General features: G+C 40.6%; 1 protein-coding gene across 1 annotated transcript in view; it reads right to left on the bottom strand.

Annotated features, from left to right (window-relative positions):
• Positions 1-1,009: 1,009 nt before the first annotated feature.
• LMX1A (LIM homeobox transcription factor 1 alpha) overlaps positions 1,010-17,120 on the bottom strand; it is a 107,751-nt gene continuing 91,640 nt past the window's right edge. Inside the window, exons 5-9 of the mRNA XM_061585513.1 lie at positions 10,491-10,660; positions 7,944-8,021; positions 5,536-5,605; positions 1,686-1,859; positions 1,010-1,167 (exon numbers count right to left, since the gene is read on the bottom strand). Coding sequence (XP_061441497.1) covers positions 1,010-1,167; positions 1,686-1,859; positions 5,536-5,605; positions 7,944-8,021; positions 10,491-10,660 — 650 coding nt within the window. The remainder of the gene's footprint in view (positions 1,168-1,685; positions 1,860-5,535; positions 5,606-7,943; positions 8,022-10,490; positions 10,661-17,120) is intronic.

Below are 17,120 nucleotides of genomic sequence, written 5' to 3'. Positions count from 1 at the left end.
TGCTCTGGAGCCCAATTAGAAATTCCAAATGCAACCTTTCCACTGGTTTGAAAGATGCATTCATTTAGAAGAAAGGGTTCCTCTGCGTATATAAGGCCAACCTCTGTGTTGTTGATGGACATTTGCTGGTAATTCTCCCCCATAGAACTAATGCTGGGTGCAACCCAAATCACACTGAAGTCAATAGCAGAATTCTCCATTTTCATGGAACCAGATTGCATGCATATGGGATCATTGGTTACCCTGATATTTCCAGACATGGATTTCCATTTGAAATAAATGAAGAAATGGAAAGCATGAAATTGCCTCTAGCTGAGACTGTTACTCCTCTCTGCTGCTCAGTCTTTGCAAACCAAATGTGACATTTGATAAACTCACCTCTTTCATTTAGCAACTTAAGTGCATTGAGCAATTCCTTAAATATGGTTCACATAGAAAATAAAGTTATTTTACTATACAGTGCAGTTCTATCATTAGGGATAAACCTGATCCAGTATTAGGTGTGTTTGTGCCTCGTGTAAATATAAGCACATACTTCTACATGCACACACATTCACACACCTTATCAGACATTCTGACCAGGGACCCTACATATTAAGGTGGGAGACAAAGAACTTGCAGCTTTCTAAAGCAGTATCTGCATTAACACACTATGAATGTTTTTTCCCCCAAATTTTGGCAGTCAAAAATGCCTCCCATTTCAATTTTTCAAAGTTTTTCTTCCATGCATACCTTGATACTTCAAATTTTTAAACAGTTTCAAAAAGGTTGTTGTGTAAATTGGTTAGTAAATAGAGAACAGAGTTTTGAAACGTTCCTGATTTTCACTGAATTTTTCAAATGGGAAATGAAGTTAGCAATTTTTAAATACATAAAATGATAATCAGTTCTTTGTTTCACATGTTAAACTATGGAACAAACAATCAAAATGAACTGTAGTCTTTCCTCTTCTCTCTTGCTAACATTTGCAATGAGCCCAGCATTGAGTCTGTTCAGAGCCTTAAATGTCTCAAGATGTGAAGTAGGAGCTCTGCATTGAGTACAGGTGGTCAATGGGGTTCTCCACTCTTGATTGTAAGGGTTCAGATTCCACAGCTAAGAAATAATCACCCAAGTTGCTGAGGGAGACGTCGTCATTGTCCAGTTCACACAAAAGGGGCTCAGAACCTTCAGGACAGAGAAACAAAATGCGTCAGTTCGGGGATAATCCAGTAGAGGTTCTCACTGAAATGAATGGAAGCTGCTCAGGTCCACAGAAGTGTTCTTGTGCCTTTCATTTCAATGGGGCTTGCACATGGGAACCTTTCTCTGAATTGTGTCATCAGAATTTTGACCAAACCACTCCCAGGAGTTCAACATAGCTAATTATACATGAAATTTCTATAAACCATATTTAAAATCCCAAGCCCTATTTGCTCAAGTCTGGCAGCCCAACCCAACACAGATGACTCTTAGAGGACTTTTGAAAATTTTTATACTTGGAGAAAGAGAATTCTAGACAATCATGGGGTACACTTAGATGTGCTTCTCTGGATGTTCTTGACTACTTAAGTTTGTATTGTTCAGGGGTTCCTCTTTGTCCATTTGAGACATTGCAATGGAACATACAGAAAGAAGCAGTTCTCTATTTTGGCTCAGTTTGGGGCTCTCTCAAAATCTGCAACATGCAGGGCTTCAATCCTTACCATAAGGATGCATGTGGTCCCCTGGCATCTGTGGTGGAGTGAGCCCTTGACGGAAGGGGTCTGAGCAGTAAACACTTTGATCAATGACCAATACTTGTTGTGGAGGTGGTTGTACAGTAATATATGAGTTCATGATTCCTTCAGGGCCAGTGTTGCTGCCATTGTTTGTCTGAGCTAGAAGACATTGGCAAGTAAAAGACATGAGTCCATAAGATCAGTTTTCTCTGAATTCAGCCTCATACCTTGCCATTCCACCTATGCTGGCAAGGCCTGGGTCCTATCTGTTTTCTATACTGATCCCCTCTTTCTTAATGGGAATCTTGAACTTCCAGTTCTGGCAGGTGTGAACTCTTTCTTACCTCCCCTGCTTTCAAGGTCAGGAGAGACACGCCCACCCAATCCTACACCAATATGTGCATTCTCATTTTTCAGTTACAGAATAAAAGGGTTGAACTGTGTTACGAGGCAGGGCCATGGAGCCTGCTAAACTACAATTCCCACCCCACACCCCACACCTAATGATATGGCTGGTTATGCTTTCCCACGAGGTTTTGTGCGAAGAGTAACAAGGGCAGAAATTAAGATACAAACTAAAGCTACAGCATAAATGTTCTGCATAATTGTTATCTTGTTCCTTTGGCAAATTTCCCTCACCCACAGTGAATCCCATTGTTTGTTTGTTAGGAGCTTAGTTTTCAGGGTCAGTTAGAGATACACACACACATACACAACATCACCAGACTTTCATACCCTCCTTGGCAGGAGGGGGAGAGAGGAAAAAAGTATTTTAAAACCGAGGCTTGAAGGTAGAAAAAAGGGGGAAGAGAGGAAGAAAGAGGAAGGGGGGCTGAGGAACATCAGAGCTCCGACACACGTGTACGACGCTCTCAAGGAACGCATCAAGGACTGCAGGGATAGAACCGGGGAGAATCTGGGTCTCGGTGCAAAACCTTGAGACCAAGAGATTCCTTCCTGGTTTTGGATCAGAGCTCTTCCACATAGCTTCAGCTGTATTCAACCGCCCATTCCGGGCATAGGATAGGTAATCTTTCCCACCTTTCACCTTTTATAGTAATAGGGTCCTTTGATTTCTTTAGTTTAAAGTTATGAATGGGTTAGGATATTAATGATAAATGCTGCCACGCACCCAAGTAATTCTGTAATGCTTTCCTACTCTTTCTCTCAATAAAAATCAAGCTTTGCTTTATTTTGGTTTGGACCTGCATTTCTTGGGTTAAATATATACACCATTTAAGCACATTTCAGGGCAAAGTGCTTGTTTTTATCCCTAGCAAAAGATCCCCTCCTCTCAAGGAGGTGTGTTTCATGGGACATGAGGGTGGCAAATGCACACACTCAGGTTCCCAAGAGCACATGTCGTAACAACTGTCAGTTTACCCAAATATGGGGGCAACATAAAGAGCCACAGGACGCCAAATCTACATATTGGTAAAGTCATGAATAATATAATGAAATGCTCTTTTGGAACAAGGGTGCCAAGTTCAATACTCCTATAATAGTGGCACAGAATGGAGAATTTACTCTGGGCTCACTCATTCTTTCTTTTTTTCATTCTTTGAAATACAGAATAACCCTCAACATGACGCGTCTTAGAGTCAATACAGACATGATGCTGAAAGATCTGTGACTGAATCCCCAAATTTTCTTTTAGTTCTACACAGTGCTTTCTTGGTAAAAAATGAGGTGCCAGTACTCATAGTTTGAGTGCAGTTCCAGCTGTCTTGAAAGAGGTGGTGATCCAACCACTCCTGAAGAAGCCCACCCTGGACCCATTGTTTTGTGTCTACTGCCTGGTTGCAAATGCCCTTTTTTAGGGAAGATGATTGAGAGGGTTGTGGCACAGCAATTGCAGAGGATGAAACAGATTATTTTGACCCATCCCAGTCTAGGTTCAGGTCTGATTATGGGACTGAATCGGTCACCCTGATGGATGACCTTTATCGGGAAAAGGACAGGGGGATTGAGACCGTTATTCTTACTGGATCTCTCAAGGGCTTTTGATACCATTGACCATGGCATGCCTTCTGGGCCGACTTGGTGAGCTGGGTATTGGAGGCACTGTATTACAGTGGTTCTAATCCTAATTCCAAAATCGTTCTCAGAGAATAGCATTGGGTGACTGTATTTCGGCCCCCTGGCAGTTGTGTCCGCAGGGTACCATCTTGTCCCCCATGCTGTTTAACATCTATATGAAGCCCTTGGGAGCAGTCATCAGGAGATTTGGGGTGAGGTGTCAGCAGTATGGGGTTTGGATGGGGTTGTACACCCTCTGAAAGAGCAGGTCTTGGGGTGCTCCTGGATCCATTCTTGTGGCTAGCGGCCCTTGTGGCTACAAGTGTCTTTTACCAGCCCCAGCTGATAAGACAGCTGCGGCCATTTCTGGCCGGGATAGCCTGACCACTGTTGCCCCTGCAATGGTAAATTCCAGGCTGGATTACTGTAATGCATTCTATATGGGGCTGCCCTTGAGGTTGGTCTGGAAAATGCAGTGGTGAGACTGCTCACTGGGGCAGGGTATCATCAACATGTCACCCTGCTGCTGAAAGAATTGCACTGGCTGCCCATTTGCTACCGGGCCAAGTTCAAGGTTCTAGTTTTGGTGTACAAAGCCCTATACAGCTTGGGACCAGGATACCTGAAAGACTGTTATCCCTTATATACCCAGTCGATCACTGCACTCTGCAGGTGAGGGCCTCCTGCAGATACCATCTTATCAGGAGGTCCATTCTGCACAATATAGGAAACGGACCTTTAGTGCGGCAGCACCTACACTGTGGTATTCCCTCCTTTTAAATATTAGATAGGCGCCATCTCTGTTATCTTTTTGGTGCCTATTGAAGACCTTCCTCTTTCAACAAGCCTTTTAAGAAGAGCCCTTATCCCAGTCTGTGTCTGTGTAATAGTAGCAAGAACTGAACCATGAGAAAGGTATGAGGTAAGTCAAATCAATAACAATACTTATCAAGAACCACTACAATATTCATGAACTTGGCAGTTTATGGCATGTTTTTAGTCTGTAAATAATAAATAAATAAAAATTTTATTTGTTAGTCGCCCATCTGTCTGACTTAACAGACACTCTGGGCGACTTACACAATATAAAATACAATTTAAAACATATTCATACAACAGTCACCATATTAAACAACAATACATCTAAACCACCCGTTAGTAATACAACATAATAGCCTAACCCACCCCAGAAATCCCATAGGCCTGCCTGAATAACAAGGTCTTTAAGGCTCGACGAAAAGCCATCAGGGAGGAGGCATGTTGAAGGTCAAAAGGAAGCAAGTTCCAGAGGGTGGGGGCCATGACCGAGAAGGCCCTCTCTCTGGTCCGCACCAGCCTAGCTGTTTTCACCAGTGGGACCGAGAGAAGGTCTTGTGAGGCCGATCTTGTTTGGCGGCATATTTGGTGATACTGGAGGCGTTCCTTCAGATAAACTGGGCCAAAACCATTTAGGGTTTTAAAGGTTAATACCAACATCTTGAATTGGGCCCGGTATACAACCGGTGAGGAAGCAAAGAGAAATCTTGTACATTGCAGAGGATTGTTCCATGGGCCACCAGCTGATGCTGGTCTTGCTGGGTGCTGCTAGCTTCTACAGCTTCCCATATTCTGCCTTCTGACTCAAATACATTACTACAGAACCTGCATTTGAAAGGAGGAGGGCTAAGAATATTCACTGCTCCTGCCCAGAAATTTCTTGTGCTTCCACTGGAAGAGAATCCACCTTCCATTTCAGAATCCTGGCTGTAGGTGGTGGTGTTTCAAGGGAGAGGGAAGAGATAGTTTCCTTAAGAGAAGGTTAGGAGGCTAACATTACCAGAAGTAAGCCTTTGTGTAGTTTGCTGAACTTGCTGTTGCTGTTGCTGCCGTCTTGCTAGTTTCTTCATCTGTTACAAAAAGATAGGAAAAGTTAGAACAAGAGTATCCCTCCTCTCTTTTCTTAAACAGCGGGAACGTTCCCACATAAGATTAACAGAGCCTAATTTACCAAACTCTCATACACTCTGTTGTAACACTATTTTACACTCTGCTACCCTTGACAGTTCAGTCCTGCTTTGTGTATTCAGTCTTCCTCCCTCTCTCTCCCTTTTTCTCTTTCTGTGCACACACACAATATTTTATTCTAGAATTCTAGAATGGAGGCTGAGTTCTTGTTTTTTCTACTTAGTCCACACACAATTTAGATTTATTGCATATTTTTTGCCTCTGAAAATCACTTCTTGAGAAAAAGTTCACTGCACATTGATTATGCATTACCCTACAAAGTGTCCATTTGAAAACTGGCACAACCAATCCCAACAATGGGTGCTGTATCCACTCCTGCCCTATGATGTTGTAGGTGGGTGTAATCAAGGGGTCAGTTTTCAAACATGTACCAAGTAACTGCGTCCACTTTTGTGGATGGCAGGATATACATTCATTGAGATTGTCCATGAGCATGAATTCCCTATTGAGAAAAGCTACATATTTGCTCTACAAACATGTAAGTGTGCCCCCCCACACACACACACTTACCATATCATTGTCCTGGTCTTGCCCATAACTGCTAGTTAGCTGTCCCCATCCATTCTGTCATCTTCCCTTTATTCACATAAAAGATCCAGCTCACTTCTGTTAGCTGTTTTCTGGTTTTGTCCAAAAAGGCAGTGGAAATACAATGCCTGTTGATTCCTCTCTTTTCCCCATAAAAGCCCCAGTATATGCATTTGCTGTACTTGTCTTATGACTATCTTCAAGGATACAAATATATTGTCCAGCATTTTATCCAGCCCAGTGCATTTTCAAAAGTCATTTAAAAAAAAATCATATGTGACTTTCCATCCACTGTTGTCAAATCTCACTATTTTCTTCAAACTTTATTATTATGGAGTGCCTGGCAATTTGCACCCAAATCATCACAAGGGCTCTGGATATCACACTATTGCATTGTTAAATAATATTTGAAGTTTTATTCATTAACAGTGTTTTCATTTTTAACATCCATTTTTACCTGAAATCGGATCATCAATATTGAGCATAGCTACAAATATATGCCCACACATATACACTGAAAATCTATTCAAAACTTTAAAATAAACTATCAATATGAAACCTTTAAATCTGATTTCTGAGTTTCAGTATTTAGTCCTTCAAAGGAAGCCTTCCATGTGAAAATTTGGGTTTTCAAAGTTAGATATTTTGCTCTACTCACAGCTCCCTTTTTTCAAAATGCAAGAACATAATTCTACAGTATCCACAAATCTGTGAACATTAGTCAGCTGTCTTTTGAATCTTTATTTTCTTCCAATATTTCCCAAAACTCAAAATGTATCTTCTTTCTTAGAAAGATAATTTCCCATCCAATCATTAGGGTATAGAGTATAAATTATAGCATTTTCAGAACAGCATTAAGAGTGCTTCTCTATGGTTGGATCCCACACTGCTCCAGCAGTATTTGCTGAACCAGGGAGGAGGAACATTCAGTTCTACAACTACGGCTCCCATCATCCCTCATCACTGACCATGTTGGCTGTTTTCTTTGATTCCGTGGCTGGATTGATAGCCTATGAAATGTAGGCTGATCCATGGCTAGGGAGGCTATCGATTTCAGTTCTTTCAGTTCCTAATTTTTCCAATCTTAAATACAGTTCTCCATATTTCTGTAGCAATTTGCAAATTATTATTTGTTGATCCTCATGAAAATTCATCAGCATTTTTGTGCAAATTTTGCCTAATAAACACATCTTTGTATGGAGTTTGACTAGTGTACACATTTGTGCAAACATTTTTCCTTAATATGTATTCTTGTATGTTATTTTCAATAGTTTTGTAAATATTGGAGAACTGCATCACAAAATTTGGATGCGTGAATGTTGAAGGATAGTTGTGTTTTGATTTGTGTATTGGTTCAACACTTATGAAGCAGATAGTTTCTCATTAAAATGCAATTAAAAGTGATTTCCCCCCCATACCTACCTATAGTTCAGTCATCAGCCACTTTGTCCTATATTCAATCCCTGGCATCAGGGTAAGATGAAAGACTCCTGACTGAAACCTTTGAGAGCTATTGCGAGTCAATGTAGGCAACAACTGAGCTAGCTGGACCAACAGTCTTGTAAGGCAGCTTCCTAAAGCCAAACTCCAGTCTACCAACTGCCTATTTCTTTTCCAAATTAGGAGTAGATTTCCTATTTTGATAGGTAGCCCTCCTATTGTTATAAGTTATTCAAGGAGAAATGTTGTTACCTTAGCTCTTTGATTCTGGAACCAGACTTGTACAACTCGGACACTCAGCCCCATCTCAGCTGCTAACGTTTCCCTTACCTTCATTGAAATGTCAGAACAACATACATAATTATTTTTTTAAACAAAAAGCTGAGCAAAATACTAGATGTGCAGGATGTTAAACACAATTTTTCCCAACATTTTCATAAAAGTTTTGTCTCTGTTAGAGAGATTAACAAGGAATCCTAGCACATCTCACTCACATTAAGGAGATGCTATAGGATTCCCTGTTAATCTCTAGTATCAATCCTCCTTCCTTCTTAAAAGAAAAAAAATATCTAAAAGGGGGGGGGAGAAGCCACAGGAAAAGTTTTTAAGATGTTCTTAAACATGTTTTTAGTGTTTTATCATTTGTTTGTTGCTTTGGGCAAAGTCTGAGAGGAAAGGCAGGATATACATTTAATAAGGAAATAATTTAATAATAAATAATAATAGAAACTCAGCTAGAATGTGTGCCACAAATCAGAAAACGGACCACGATGTCCAAGAAGACACCTGTGCAGTTAATAAGCAGAGTCAAAGAAGCATTAGAGGCAAGAAAGCTTCTTTCTGAAGATGGAAGTCTAGTCTAATGAGAACAAAAAAGGAACATAAACTTTGGCAAAAGAAATGCAAGTAGATAGTACAGGATGCGAAAAAGAAGAAAATAATTTGAGGAGCATACTACTAAAAACATTAAGACCAACAATAAAATGTTATTTAACTACATTAGAAGCAGGAAACTAGGGAGGTCTTTGGACCTTTGGACAACAAGGAGGAATGCTAAAGAAGGAAAGGGGGATTGCAGAGAAGCTGGATGAATTCTTTGCACCTATTTGCACTGCAGAAGATAATAGAAAACATTATTAAAGATATAATTACCAAACATATAGAACCTTTTAAAGTTCTTTGAGACTGTCAGTAAGCATAAAGATAAGGGTGATCCAGAAGATGCTGTGTAAGACTTTCAAACATGTTTTGATAAAGTCCCTCACCAAAACCCCTTAGTAAGCTTAGCTGTCATAGGATAAGAGATGTCCTTTTGTGGGTCAGTAACTGGGTAAAGATCAGGAAGCAGAAAGTAGGAATAAATCTATGGTTCTCACAAGAGAAGGATGTAAGAAGTTAATAAATAAATAAATAAATAAATAATGGGAACTGTGCTTTTTAAGTTGTTCATAAATTACCTGGAATTAGGCATAGCAGTGAGCTGGCCAAGAGTGATGATGACATCAAATTGTTCAGGATGGCTAAAACAAAAGGGGATTGTGGGCAGCTTCAAAATGATCTCTCCAAGGTGGATACATGGGAATTAAAATGGCAAACGCAACTCAATGTAAGCAAGTGTAAAGTGATGCCTATTGGGGCAAAATTTTCCATCTTCGCTTATATGCTTATGAGGTCTGAACTGGTGGTGACTGACCAGGAAATAACTCTTGGAGTCACAGTGGACAGCTCAATGATCCAGTGTGCAGCAACTAAGAGAAAAGCGAACTCCATGTTAAGAATAATTAGGAAACTTATTGAAAATAAAACAATATCATAATCCCATAATACATCTATTATGTCAGTTACTTGGAATATTGTATACAGTTGAGGTTGCTGCACCTCAAAAACAATATTGTTGAGCTGGAAAAGTTTCAGAGAAGGGCAACCAAAATGATCATGGTGCTGGAACAACTCCCCGATGAGGAAAGGTTACAACATTTATGGTGCTTTACTTTAGAAAAAAGACCAGAAAGTATGATAGTGAGTAGGATTATGCATGGTATAAACAAAGTGGATAGAGCTAAGATTTTCTTTCTTTCTCATAATACTCAGGATCATCCAATGAAGCTGAACAAAGCATATATCTAAACTATGGCATTTACTTCCAAAGAATGGATGGCTTTAAAGGGGGATTAGACAAATCCATGGAGGATAATACTATTGATTGCTGCTAGCCACAATGGCTATGTTTTAATTCTGTCGCAAAGGCAATGTGCTTCTGAAAACCAGTCACTGAGGAACTGAAGAGGGGAGAGAATTGTTTTGCTCATGACTTAATTCTGGGCTTCCTAACTACAACTGGGAGAACAGGATGCTGGATGAGATGGGCCTTATGTAGTTCCCTCCCTTTTTTCCCTTAAACTAGCCCCCCTCCCAATGTTTTAACATCTCCTTGTAGGCAATATGCTATCAGACTTGACTAGGATGCACAGTTTGCAACCCACCAACATGCAAGTTACCTACAGTGGTTCACCATTTCTTTTTTTGCTGCCTGCTAGGGACTGGTGCTCAAATACCTTTTGAAACTACAATGCATGTCTGGTAGGCTACATTCTGTTTCCTGAAGGTGTGGGAAGAAACACCTGTCGCCCCCAGCAAGCATAGCCAATGGCCAGGAGTTGAGGTTCAGCAACATGTATAGGGCCAATTATGAAGATGGGAGTCCCTGTCCCATAGACTTCAGTGAAATCGTAGGCAATGTAAACTGCCCCAGCCTCCAGTGGTAATTTCAATGCCAGTCTTCTGATTGTTAAACTGTACCTTCCTACATGGTTTAGAAGACACTTCAAATGATGCCTTGAATGTCCGGCGCTGCTGTGTTGTGAGGATTGTCCGGGGGCGCTTCAGCAGCTTGTGCTCCTTGCTCTCCTCAGATGCTTTCCCGGTGCTGTTGCCCATTTTGCACAGGCTCCCTTCACCATCGCTTTTACCTTAAAAGATGGGGGAGGGGAAAATCCCATAAAATGTGATTCACAGACCAGACTTGGCTTAAAATGGAATTCCCAAAGATGAGAAGCTGCATGGAGAAGCTTCATACTAACAGGGAATGCTTAAATCTCTCTTTCAGCATTTACAGAAGTGGGGCTAGAAAGTATGTAAAAATATGTGGATAATGAAAAGAATGACAATGAACAGAAGCAATGAGACCTGAGCTGTGATTGTTACCAAAAAAAAAAAAGCCAAAAGAGGACTTTAAAATGTCAACCTAGTTAAAACAAATGTGTAGTTAGCTCCCAGTGGCATAAATCCCTAAAGAAGGAAGTTTAATAATCCCCCTGAAAGCTAGAAGAAAGGGAGACAGCCAGTTTTCTCTGAGCAAAGTTTCCACTGATCCAGTTGCCACCCACTGAATCTCACATACCAGACAGCACCCAAAACAAGGCCTTCAAGTACCCTTGATGCAGGCCATTTTGAACTTTAAAGTTAACATAGCACTTGGAATTAAACCCAGAAATGAACTGTTACCAAGTGTATAGGTGCCATATTGTGTCTTTACCTAACACCCATTCTATAGCTCAACTGCTAGGGTAGGCATCGTTTTCCAAATATTCTTCAATACTGGCTCCATTCCACTGCAGCCATCTAACATCAAGGTTACCAAAGCACGTGTCATGGCATCCAGATCTTTACTGAATTAGCATTTTCAATTAGCATATTTATTTGAAATCAGTATTTCTTCAATGTGCAAATGGCCAGCATACTTTACTTGGGATATGTTGAAATTCTTAAGCTACAGCCCTCAATTACAGTAAGTAAATATCTGAAATAAGGTAGCCCTAACTTGGCAAAAGTCCAGTGAAGTGTTCTGTCCCAGTGTGGATACCTTCAATTCTTCACCACTTCAGGCTGCACATGGGTGTGTGTGTGTGGCATAATTGAATGTTCCTGGACCCTCACATTAACAATTTCTTGCAAAGTGAAAATGAGCACAGTAGATATGGTTTCTGGCCCTAAATCCACTCCCTGCTGTGATACATTTCTACTTCCAGGGAACATTTTTTTATATCCTCACTTGCAGTCCTCGTGGTCTATTGCATGTATAGAGTAAGCCTCAGAAGAGTTCAAAATAGTAGCATAAAATGAATATATAGTATTTGAGGAGTTTTAGTATGAGGAGTTTGTTGCTCTAATCAAAACCAGTAATTGAATGACCCATAGCTTCTGAATCTGAATTTAAATTTAAATCAGTGTGGGGCAAGCTATTGCAGGGAAAACTAACATAGTGGGGTACAGGCATCTGTCATTCATAAGTTATATGTTTGCTGAAGGAACCATTCAGATAACTGGTATTCCATAAACGAACCCGATTGCCATATAAAGTGTGAAGTGCTTCCTAGAGAAAGAAGGTAAAAAATTTTCTGAGCCTTCTAGCATTTCACAAACTATGAGCTGCTCATGGAAAACAGATGCAACAACAACTAAATTTGCATTACATGTCTTAGCCAAGAAAACAAAATGTCCACTGAGATTTTCAAATGCTGATATCTTGTTTGGACTTCAAATTATTATGCTGACAACACTTAAATCAATTACCTTGACTTGTCATTTATGAGGATTTGCTAATTTGTATTGTAGGGCCAGACATTTGGGTATGTATGATATTCCAGAACTGGTGCTATGTGGTTGTCTGAAGCCCTTCCTGGCCTTGTACTTCAGTGTCTACAGTGCTGTCAGATTTCTCATGGGAGCAAACAGCTCCCTGATCCTGGGTTTGCCCCTAAGTATATTACTGCTAGGAGTTGTACATCTGACTAGACAGGAGAATGAAACAGGAAAAGCTTTGATATGGAGGGAGGGAGTGGAATGGTGCAGAGAAATCTGAGGGAATCCAGTCCATGAAAGAAAAGTGGCACTGTGCCCTCCCCACCTCAAACACCTGCTTGCCAAATCCCTCCAAATGATGAAAAGTTGATTCTACTTTAACATGGCAATGCTTTTAATTAATTCTGCCTTTCAAGCCTTCCTTGACTAGTCAAGTTAATTAATCTTTAAGACTCCTCCTGATGTCACATGGGAAAGGACTACAGGCAGTATATATTGTCTGCAGTGACCTCTGTGCAACCCCAAGGCTCAACAGGGGGAAAACGATGAAAACTGGTTTCGTGCATGAAAATGAAGTAATTCTTTGATTTGAGGGAATTAAGGAAAAGAGAGATGTTAGTATACTTTTAATTGGAAAGTGGGCTCCTTTTTCACAGGCACCTGTTTACTTAGGCTTGGTCACTGGGGCTCAAGGGAGGGAGTCACTGAAGTGAGGGCTTTGCACATTATGGGCAATATATGGTGTCCAGTGCTTCACTTTCTCATAAAGTGTCCCTAAGTTTGTACTGTGCTCCTTGCTACCGTAAATTTCTGAAGGGGCTTTCAAGATATATGATGTCAAGAATCTTTCATAGCTTCACAAATGAATGTCATGGGGAAGGCCTTTTTTCATTTTTTAAATAACCTGCCAAAATAAGCTTAAGCTCAAAACAGCTTAAAACATATTACAATAACCCTTGGAGCAGTTACACTGAGGGTGTTACAATGGAATGTAGAAAATATACTGCGTTTATTTTACAGCTGTTTTACTTTGATATGTGACAGCTTAAAAGTCCAGCCCTACAGCCACTTAGCAATCATAGAACAGGATCATACAATCACAGAGTTGGAAGGGGCCTGTAAGGCCATTGTCCAACCCCCTGCTCAATGCAGGAATCCATTCCAGCTGCCTCTAGAATGCCTCCAGTGTTGCAGAGCCCACCACCTCCCTAGGTAATTGGTTCCATTGTCGTACCACATCAGGTTTTCCTGATGTTCAGTTGAAATGTGGCTTCCTGCAACTTGAACCTATTATTCTGTATCCTTCATTCTGGGACGATCAAGAAGAGATCCTGGCCCTTCTCTGTGTGACAACCTTTCAAGTACTTCAACTGTGCTATCATATCTCACCTTGGTCTTCTCTTCTCAAGGCTAAACATGCGCACTTCTTTCAGTCTCTCTTCATATGGCTTTGTTTCTAATCCCTTTATCATCCTCGTTCTCCTCCTCTGAACCCATTGCAGTTTGCATCCTTCTTAAAGTGCAGTGCCCAGAGCTGCAGAGTTCAGCCTAACCAGTGCAGAATAGGGGGGAACCAATACTTCACATGATTTGGAAACTGTACTTCTGTTAAAACATAAATGTACTGCCTTCAAGTTGATTCTGACATGGCGACTCTATGAATAGGGTTTTCTGTTGGCACATATTCAGCTTGTGATCAACAACAATCCCAAGATCCTTTTTGCATGTTGCATTGCTGAGCCAAGTTTCCCTTATCTTATGTGCATTTGGTTTCTTTTTCTTAGGGGTAGAACTTTGCACTTATCCCTGTTAAATTTCATTTTTATGTTTTCAGCCCAATGCTCCATCCTATCAAGATCCCTTTGAATTTTGTTTCTGTCTTCCACAGTATTAGCTTTCCCTCCCAATTTTGTAAATTTTGCAAATTTGATAAGCATTACCTGCACCTCCTCATCAAAGTCATTAATAAAAACATTAAAGAGCACTGGACCCAGGACTGATCTTGAAGTAACCCGTTCTTTAACTCCCCCCACTATGAGAAGGAAGCACTGAGTACAATTCTGTAGCCAACCATGGATCCACCTGTTGTTCCATCCAGCCCACCTGTAGCTAGCTTGCTAATCAAAATATCATGGGGCACTTTGTCAAAAGCTTTGCTGAAGTAAAAAGGTAAAGGTGTCCCCACATTTGTAGTGCGAGTCATTTCCGACTCTTAGGGTGACGTCTTGCGACGTTTACTAGGCAGACTGTATATATGGGGTGGGACTGCCAGTTCCTTCCCCGGCCTTTCTTTACCCCCAGCATATGCTGGGTACTCATTTTACCGACCACGGATGGATGGAAGACTGAGTGGACCTTGACCCCTTTTACCGGAGATTCGACTTCCTCCTTCCGTTGGAATCGAACTCCGGCCGTGAGCAGAGATTTGGCTGCGTTACCGCCACTTACCACTCTGTGCCACGGAGGATCATTGCTGAAGTAGAGATATATTATGTCCGCAGCATTCCCACAGTCTACGAGCAGGTTACCCGATCAAAATATAAGTTTGGCAGGATTTGTTCTTCATAAATCCACGTTGGCTTCTAGTAATCACTGTATTATTTTCAAGGTGCTTACAGATTGAGTGCTCCAGAATTTTCCCAAGGATTGATGTCAGGCTAATTGGTATGTAGTTCCCAGGTTCCTCCTTTTTGTCCTTTTTGAAGATGGGAATTAGCCCTCCTCCAGTCATCTGGCACTTCACCCATCTGCCATGAGTTTGCAAAGATAGTAGACAGTGGTTTCAAAAGTTCTTCAACTAGTTCCTTCAATACTCTATGATGCAGTTTTTCGGTCCATGCAGATTTTAACTCATTCAAAGTGACTAGGTATTCCTTGACCATTTGTCTACCAATTTCAAGCTACAAACCTGCCACTTCAGCTTCATGTTTTCCAAGAGAGTCATATACCCTCTTTTGGGAGAAGACTGAGCCAAGGTAGGAATTGAGCACTTCTGCCTTTTCTTTGTCATCTGTTATCATTTTGCCATCCTCATTTGAGTAGCTGTACCACCTACTTTTCTATTATTATTATTATTATTATTATTATTATTATTATTATTATTATTATTATTATTATTATTATTATTATTTCATTTACTATGGATGTACCTGAAGAAAGCTTTTTTGTTGCTTTTGGCATCTCTCACTTACTTGTGAATAAGCCCAGGTTATGGTAGGAAGGCACATGAGGCCAGCTCCCTGCTGAAACTAAGCAGGGTCAAGTCTGGTCAGTGCCTGGATGAGAGACTGCCAGGGAACCATATGTAAGCCACCTTGGATTTCCATGATGAAAAGAAAGGTGTATAAATGTGATAAATAATAATAATAATTGACCACAGTGAGACTTATTTTTGAATAAACATAGTTAAGGATTGGACTACATAGCTTTTTGTTGTTTTTTAACACCAAAATATAACCTGGATATGTAAGAATTATCTTGCAGGATCAAGTTCCATCTAATAGAGTATCTGACATCCGATATTGGCCAGATACCCCCTTGGAAACAGGGCACAATGGAAATACTTGTCTTCTGTTGTTTATCCTCAGCATCTACTGAACAAAACAACAATGAAAATCTCTATTCAAACCCAAGTGAATAGAATTGAATTGAATTTAGCAATTTCATATTGGAGAACCCTTTAAAATTTCTTTGTTCACATGTACCTATCTTAAGAGTGTCCTGGTTTCTTGATGCTGCCATTTCTGATGTCAGATTTTTGTCAGTTTATTCCAGGGGCGGGGAACCTTTATGGCCTGACGCACCAGATCTTTATCTCTGCACCCCTATGCCTGTGAGACAACTTTGACAGGTGGGTGGGATCACTGACCTGTCAAACCTCTGGTGTCCTAATGATGTTATGTGACTGACAGGTGGATTGTTCTGCCCTACCTGTCAAAGGTAGTCTGCGAGGGTGGAAGAAGACAGTGACTTCAAAGCAACTATTTATACCCCAGGTGAGATATGTACTGTTATGCCTGTATCATTTTGTTTTGTTTTGCTTTGCTTTCTTAGCTGGAGTGTAGGCATATTTGCTTTGTGACTACTGCAGATATCTTCCTTCAATAATTAATGATTTCTGATTTAAATTTGTGTATGATTTTACTGTATATGACTGCTGTAAAACACTCTGGTTTTTTAAAATGAATTTGTTGTTATATGCCTTGAAGTCGATTACGACTTATGGTGACCCTATGGATCAGTGACCTCTAATAGCATCTGTTATAAACCACCCTGTTCAGATCTATAAGTTCAGGTATATGGATTCCTTTTTTAATAGTGGTATATAAATATTTTTATACATAAATAAGAAAATAAAAGCACCATACAAGGCTTGCAAAGAGCCCTGCACAGTGTTTTGAAGTGCTAGTAATCAGCAGGCTTGAACTAAACTAAATGGCCAGAAAATTAAAGTCTGCTTTCTGCAAGGGTTGGCTGTACAACTTGCTCATGCAGCTGAACAAGCTGCATCTATACTAGCCCAAATTGGCCCATGGGCTGGAGTTGCTATCACATAGAAATTGGTTTATTTGTCCCACATAGAACGCAGAAGGGCATTCCTGGCAGGTGATAGCATTTATCACACTGAAAGATGAGCAAATGAATGAACCTGTAAATGTTGTGGCTGGCATTATTAGGTCCTATAATAGTGTTGCCTTAGTAGATATGGGAACAAAGATGGCATCTTGGTTTGTTGTAGAGTCTGGCCTCTGTGTCTTTGTTGTGTGGTCTCTTGTTTCAGCTAGCAGTAGAAGGTGCTTTAGGCTCAACAGGGACTGGAACAGGCATTTTACGTTGCAGGGAGCTGTC

The sequence above is a fragment of the Rhineura floridana genome, chromosome 1 (assembly GCF_030035675.1).
Source record: "Rhineura floridana isolate rRhiFlo1 chromosome 1, rRhiFlo1.hap2, whole genome shotgun sequence".
Lineage (NCBI taxonomy): Eukaryota > Metazoa > Chordata > Lepidosauria > Squamata > Rhineuridae > Rhineura > Rhineura floridana.
Note: the sequence above shows the minus strand (reverse complement) of the source record. Positions and strands in the feature narration are given on the sequence as shown.